This window comes from Somniosus microcephalus, chromosome 13, assembly GCF_052327205.1.
Source record: "Somniosus microcephalus isolate GS21.2 chromosome 13, FLI_Smic_1.0, whole genome shotgun sequence".
Taxonomy (NCBI): Eukaryota; Metazoa; Chordata; class Chondrichthyes; order Squaliformes; family Somniosidae; genus Somniosus; species Somniosus microcephalus.
Genome location: NC_140999.1, coordinates 30,555,878 through 30,563,255, shown reverse-complemented (window position 1 = coordinate 30,563,255; position 7,378 = coordinate 30,555,878). Strand labels below are relative to the sequence as shown.

At 42.4% G+C, this 7,378-nt stretch overlaps 2 protein-coding genes across 5 annotated transcripts in view; one reads left to right on the top strand and one right to left on the bottom strand.

Moving 5' to 3' along the window:
- Nucleotides 1-1,643: 1,643 nt before the first annotated feature.
- On the bottom strand, nucleotides 1,644-5,121 carry LOC147108181 (uncharacterized). Its single transcript, XM_086004721.1, has 2 exons — nucleotides 4,841-5,121; nucleotides 1,644-2,907 (listed from the first exon to the last, which is right to left on the bottom strand). Exons 1-2 carry the CDS (start codon nucleotides 5,114-5,116, stop codon nucleotides 1,792-1,794), a joined length of 1,392 nt encoding a protein of 463 aa, XP_085860847.1. The 5' UTR covers nucleotides 5,117-5,121; the 3' UTR covers nucleotides 1,644-1,791.
- fzr1a (fizzy/cell division cycle 20 related 1a) overlaps nucleotides 5,082-7,378 on the top strand; it is a 56,710-nt gene continuing 54,413 nt past the window's right edge. Inside the window, exon 1 of one of the 4 annotated variants that reach the window (XM_086004719.1) lies at nucleotides 5,082-5,163. The gene's annotated coding sequence lies outside the window, so the exon portion shown is untranslated. Of the gene's footprint in view, nucleotides 5,164-5,301; nucleotides 5,527-7,378 lie in introns of those variants that run through there. The other 3 variants (XM_086004720.1, XM_086004718.1, XM_086004717.1) reach the window with 3 other exon arrangements.

Genomic DNA, 7,378 nt, shown 5'->3' with positions numbered 1-7,378 from the left:
GTCATACGTCAACCCCTTCATCCCAGGAATCAACCTAGTGAACCTTCTCTGCACTGCCTCCAATGCAAGTATATCCTTCCTTAAACATGGAGACCAAAACTGTACGCAGTACTCCAGGTGCGGTCTCACCAGCACCTGTAAAGTTGCATCAAAACTTCTCTACTTTTATACTCCATACCCATTGCAATAAAGGCCAACATTCCATTAGCCTTCCTAATTACTTGCATGCTAACTTTTTGTGTTTCATGTACTAGGACCCCCAGGTCCCTCTGTACTGCAGCATTTTGTAGTCTCTCTCCATTTAAATAATAATTTGCTTTTTCATTCTTCCTTCCAAAGTGGATAACCTCACATTTTCCCACATTATACTCCATCTGCCAAATTTTTGCCCACTCACTTAACCTATATCCCTTTGCAGACTCTTCATGTCCTCCTCACAACTTGCTAACCCGCCTATCTTTGTATCATCAGCAAATTTGGCTACATTACACTCGGTCCCTTCATCCAAGTCATTAATATAGATTGTAAATAGTTGAGGCCCCAGCACTGATCCCTGTGGCACCCCACTACTGATTGCCAACCTGAAAATGACCCATTTATCCCGACTCTGTTTTCTGTTAGTTAGCCAATCCCCTATCAATGCCAATAAGTTACCCCCAACCCTGTGCACTCTTATTTTGTGCAGTAACCTTTTATGTGGCACCTTATCGAAGACCTTCTGGAAATCCAAATACACTACATCTACTGGTTCCCCTTTATTTGTTACATCCTCAAAAAACTCTAGCAAATTTGTCAAACACAATTTCCCTTTCATAAAACCATGTTGACTCTGCTTGATCGTCTTATGATTTTCTAAATGTCCTGCTATTACCTCCTTAATAATGGATTCCAGCATTTTCCCAAGGACAGATGTTAGGCTAACTGGCCTATAGTTTCCTGCTTTCTGTCTCCCTCCTTTCTTGAATAGTGGCGTTACACTTGCGGTTTTCCAATCCGCTGGGACCTCTCCAGAATCCAGGAAATTTTGGTAGATTACAACCAACGCATCCACTATCTCTGCAGCCACTTCTTTTAAGAGCCTAGGATGCAGGCCATCAGGTGCAGGGGACTTGTCAGCCTTTAGCCCCATTAGTTTGCCCAGTACTTTTTCTCTAGTGAGAGATTGTTTTAAGCTCCTCCCTCCCTATAGCCCCTTGATTATTTATTATTGGGATGTTTTTAGTGTCTGATACCATGAAGATCGATCCAAAATAATTGTTTAGAGTCTCTGCCATTTCTCTATTTCCCATTAATTCCCCAGTCTCATACTCTCTTCCTTTTTATATACCAGTAGAAACTCTTACTGTTTTTATATTATTTGCTAGTTTACTCTCATACTCTATCTTCTCCCTCTTTATAATTTTTTTAGTCATCCTTTGCTAATAATTGTGCTAAACACTGTTGCATCTGATCAACTGCAACAGCTGTTAAATCGAATTTAACAGAAACTCCTTAACTGAGTATACAAAAATACATTTTTAAGCACGAATCTCCAGCTGCTATTCAGCTTTCAGCGGCTGCAAGTTTAACCAAATTATTGCAAGATGCCATTAGTACAGGAACAAATGCAATTGGCTTTACCACTATTACAATAAGAAAGGAGACAATATGATAAGTGTTTTATTGCAAGCATCAGTATACAGTATCAAGGCATCCCTAGTCAGTGATGAAAACCATATTGAAAAATTATCATACATTATTTACAGTTTCCATAAATGTTACTATTACAACCTAAAACTTAAAGGATAACATCTAGCTTTCCTCCAGACCCATAAAGTAAGCAGACAATACCTGACGGATTTCTTCAGCTTGACTGTCAACCTTTCTATCTGTCACTATTTGGTTTGGCTGAGGAAATTCCTCCTGCCCAAGAACACCCAGCCATTCGTTATTAAAACCATCATTATGTTTTTCACAGACATTGTGAAGAATGCAACAGGCAGTGATCATTGTTGGAATCAGTTCAAGGCTACAGTCATTCCTCTTAAGAAGACACTGCCAACGTGCTTTGAGTCGTCCAAATGCATCATCTATCACTGAGTGAACTTGGCTTAACTTGTAGTTAAACACAAGCTGATGCTGTGATAGTTTTCCTGTTTCTGAATATGGCTTCAGGAGCCATTCCTGTAGTGGATATGAAGAGCTGCCTATCAGTAGGTATTTCACAGGTGTTCCCATAATGTTTTTTGAGCAGTCAGGGAACAACCTTCCTTCAGTCGCCATTCTCCATAGATCAGAATTCCTCAGAATTTTTGTATCAAGAGAACTCCCTGAAAATCCAGTACAGACATCCCAGAAATTCCCAGTGTCATCAACTACACCTTGTAACACAACTGAATGCCATCCCTTTTTATTTAAATAATCTTTGTGATATTGTGGAGGGGCAATGATGGGTATATGGCAACTATCAATAGCACCAACACATTGGGGAAAATCCCACTTTCTACCAAATGTCTGAGCCATAGTTTCAAATTCTTGATTAGAAGGCATCCTAAGATACAGGGGCTTTAAGAGAGACACAATGGCATGACATACTTCTCTTACACATTTACACACAGTTGATCGACCTATCCCAAACAAATGACTAATAGTTCTGTATTCTACATTAGTAGCAAGTCGCCAAAATGCCACTGCAACTCTCTTTTCCAGGGGCAGGGCAGGGCGAAGGTGAGTATTTCGGCGAGAAACCACGGGCTTCAGCTTATTACAGACATGGAAAAATGTTTCCTTAGACATTCTAAAATTTTCCAGCCAATCATTTGGCTGGAATTCCTTCATAACCACACGTTCCCACCAGTCTGAGCTTCGTGGCTTACACCAGATTCTTGTTCGACAGTTACACCTACTACCTCCACGTGCCATCACCATCTGCAGAAATCAAAGAATAATATCTTTACAAATGTACTCCTTAAACATCCAGCAATACTGCAGGATTTAATACAGATCTTTATTTAAAAGTTATATTACAACGGCCAACTTGCTGTTACAACTAGTTTCTGCTTGCTGAGGTGTACAAGTAACATAACATGTAAAAGGAAATCTTGGCTACGACTGTATTCAAAAAGGGATGTCAGTGCAGAGAAACTGATACTTATTCATTTCAATTACTTCCAGGTCACATGTTGTACAGCCAACTGTAGCACAAAGTTCTCTCCATTTGTCCTGACAATACATTACAGAGAAAGAAAAATAACTGAATTCAATCCAATTTAAGAGCACCCCTACTAAACCAACATTCATTTAACATAGGACCCTTAGTCAGCGTGTAGAGAATGAATTTAAACCACAATCTCAAATGAGAGTAGCCAGTTGCCCGACACCATCCATCCAGTTTTTAAATAATCTTAAATAAGAAATGCTTCAGCTGTAGGGCATAGCAGGTATTAAGAGACAAAATGGTAGAATTGTACAGCACAGGAGGGCATTTGGCCCATGACAGCTATTCCGGTTTTCTGAATCATAGAATGGTTACAGCACAGGAAGCCATTCGGCCCGTCGTGCCTATGCCAGCTCTCTGCAAGAGCACTTCAGCTAGTCCCACTCCCCCACCCTTTCCCCGTAACCCTGCAATTTTTCACTGCCCTGTACACTATTACTATCCCAGTCTATATTAGAATAGTTGAAGTCCCCCATTATCACTACTCAAAAATTCTTACACCTCTGTAATTTTCCTGCAAATTTGCTCCTCTATATCCTTCCCACTAGTTGGCAGCCTATAGAATACTCCTAGTAGTGTAATGGCACCTCTATTATTTCTTAACTCTAACCAAATAGATTCTGTCCTTGACCCCTCCAGGACATCCTCTCTCTCCAGCACCGTCACATTCTTCTTAACCAATACTGCCACCGCACCTCCTTTCTTTCCTTCCCTATCTTTCCTGGAATATTTAATACCCAATGCTGCCCTTTTTTTGAGCTAGGTCTCCGTTATCGCCACAACATCATATTCCCATGTGGCTATTTGCGTCTGCAGCTTACCAACCTTATTTACCACGCTTTTGTGTGTTTACACATATGCACTGTAAACCTATCTTAGACCTTCTTGTATTCTCTCTTAGTCTGACCCCACCTAATACCGTATTTCTTACTCTGGTGCTATATGTCTCTCCCAATCCTTTGTGCACTTTGTTGCCCCCTTCTAATGTTACATCCTACTGCCCATCCCCCTGCCAAATGATTTCAAACCCTCTCCAACAGCACGAGCAAACCCGCCCGCCCGAATGTACCTCGACAGTACACTTAGCCCCATTCCTCTACCCTCCATATATTTTATTTAATATGTCTTTCCAAATATTTATCTATTTCCTTTTGAAAAGCTATTGTGGTGTCTCTACTTCCACCAGTTTCTGGTAAAGCATTCCGTGTGCAAACAGACCTCTGCCTAACAGAAAATCCTAACCTGATCGGAATCAACAATCCCATCTCAATTCCAGTCGTAATTGTGGAATTTTTCAAAAAACAGGTTAAAATATGTTTCAAACTTCGTTTCTTTTAATCTTATCTTTAATTTAATTTGGAGATTTTCCTCCCTGAAAAAAAGAAAATATATTTGCCCGCCAAAGTCACTCACTTTACAGCATTCACTCTGATAATGCGGATCTGACTGGGATTACAAACTCCTGTTGGGTTTCAGTTATGGCTGCATAAGGGGGGGGGGCGTTATTCTCTTGTTCTTTCGAGCCCCCGGGTTACACAGCTACAACATTTGGGCTAAACGCACGGATGTCCACCGCTCAACCCAGTCCAAAGTTTTCGCCTTTGTGTCGCTGCGCACAATTTTTTTTTCTCCTTTCCCCCCTACCAAGATCATCTTCCGCTGGCGCTGCTGGAAATACTGCCTCATTCTCAGCCTCCTCTGCGCGTCGTTCCTCCTTTCGATGCTGGCACTCTCAAACTCGGCGCGGCGTTTCATTAACAGAAAGAGGAATAGAAACATCAGCGGCAGCACCGTCTCGTCCGCCATGTTGCCTGAGATGCGAGTCTTAACCCGGGAAGTGTTCGGGCCCGGCGCCGCCCCCTTGGCCCGGAACTGCCGCTCGCTCGGTGGGTCGGTCGGTGCACCCTCGGCAATTAGCATCAGATTCCAGGCTGCAGTACGTTAGAAAACGACCCGCCGGATCAGAGGTTTGAAATTTTATTATAGACACATAATCTAATTTAATTGTGATCATGTTACCATGGTTACTGGCCGCCCGCCCGCCCAAGTGGGCGCGATCCCGTCGCTATGACAACAAGGCACTTCCTGTAGTGTTTTAAATGTGCGTGACGTCACAAAGGTAACGGTCGGCCTGGCCGAGCCCGGCACCGGAAGGACGGGCCGCCATGTTGTTTGGGGTCTGGTGAATGTTTCAGGTCCGGGAGGAGGGGGAAAGAAAGAGAAGCATCTCCGTGGACAGCGTAACCCCAATGACAGTATGTAACGGCGCGTCCCTATCATCCCATTGTACAGCTTTCCTCGGCACTCGGACGGGCAATCCGGCATCGCAGGTACGGTGGAAAGGGCTGGTGATTTTCTCAGTGGTGTGGGCATGGAGGGGGACGCGCCGGCTGCCGCCCAGAGAGTACCTCGTTATCTGTCCTCACAAGGTGCCCGCGCCAACACAGAGTGGATTGGTTTGAATGAGTTTCTTCATGGGCTGAGTTATTGGGGATTCGCCCTATCGAGGAGTCCGGTTAAAGCCCCCCCCCCCTCCGAACCTACTGTTTTCGGTCCCTTTTTTATTTAGATCGTTTGAAAATTCTCTTCCAGCTCGATGGTGTTTGGGATTGTTCTTGTGTGAATAGTGTGGCTTCACTGCAAGCGTAAAGGTGCATTGTTCGGTACTATTGCGGGAGTTGTTTCTGTGGGCTTGCTGTTTCGCAAAGGTATCTCAATTTCGTTTGAACGTAACCGAGATAACTTGGATTTATGTAGCATTTCATGTGCTCATGACGTCCCAACGCCCTACAGCAAAATAACTACTTTTGAAATGCTGTCACTATTATGTGCACCTGCGACAGCCAATTTGCGCATAACAATTTCTCAAACAGTACTGAGATAACCGGCCAGTTAACTCAGTTACCGTGGTGTTGGTTAGGGCAGCAGGGGAATGCATCACAGAAAATGCAGGAAATTTTCTGTGTTTATTTTAGATTTGCAGCATCCGCAGTATTTTGCTTTTGTAGGAGAATGCATCAGTTATTATTCTAATAATGCCATGGGATTTTTTTTTTTACACCTAAGCAGGCAGTTGATCAAAACTGCAGATGCTGATAACCTGAAAAGGAAAATGCTGGAAGCACTCAGCAGGTCAGGCAGCATCCGGAGAGAACAGATGATCTAACGTTTAGGATGTAGGTCAACACTCATTTAATGCCTAACTTCATGCAACAGACAAGATTCTCAATCAGTAGGAATCTGATTTAAAAAGGCAGACAATATATTTGGGAAAGTGATGTTGCCAGTATGTTGACACCAATAACATTTGGAAAGAGCCAATGCATTTTAATGGTGGGTGATCTTAATTTGTCCCATCAAATTGCTCCCACTACAAGTGACTGCTGAAACCATCAACGCTTTTCACTTCGGAACATAGGAATTCCGAGATGAAAAAAGACCGCGGTCCATCTCGTTCAACTTCTACCGTCCTGGTAGTCGCATGATACAACAATAGTGGCAATCAATCTCTTAATTAGTCTAGAGCAGGCATGACGTGAGGGAAACCCTAGTGCTGGACAGCTTTGGGAACCATAGGTTAAAGTCCCTTGTTCCTCCTAAGTAGGCTACACTTATCACGTGTCACATCTCAAATTATTCATATACTGTATCTCAAAATATTATTTTCTGAAATCTATCTAATTTGCATTTTAATGAATTAAAACTAATTGCTTCCACTGTCTTACTAGGGAGCCTGTTCCATAGATTAATCACTTGCTCACTGAAATATTGTTTCTGCAGATTACCTTCCTTCAAATGCAGACCGTGTCCTCAGGTTCTACTGTTCTGGACACCGTGAAATAGATTGTCATGACCTACATTATCTAGTTGCTTTACAATCCTAATAACAGCAATCATATCACCTAACCTCTTTTTCCAATGGGAACATGCCCAATTTGCATACAATACAATCCCTCCATTCCCTCCATCATTCTGGTTGCTATCTTCTGTATCTTTTGAACAACACGTAAGTGTTATGTAGCTCAAAGAGCTCTCTCCAAACACAACTCCAGTTTGGAAGGACAAAATCTGATTTGTAAATTGAGTTTCAGAATTTGCAGCTTTTTATCCAGTACTGTAATGATAACTGTCTTTCAGAATACCAATATTTTGCACCCATCATACTTTACTGAAATAGGAACA

Bases quoted from the DNA above. Each gene is read 5' to 3' on its own strand.
- LOC147108181 (XM_086004721.1), bottom strand. From the start codon at position 5,116: ATGCTAATTGCCGAGGGTGCACCGACCGACCCACCGAGCGAGCGGCAG. The intron at 2,908-4,840 runs GTAGGGGGGAAA...TGATTTCTGCAG, and splicing joins GCCAGCGGAAGATGATCTTG to ATGGTGATGGCACGTGGAGG.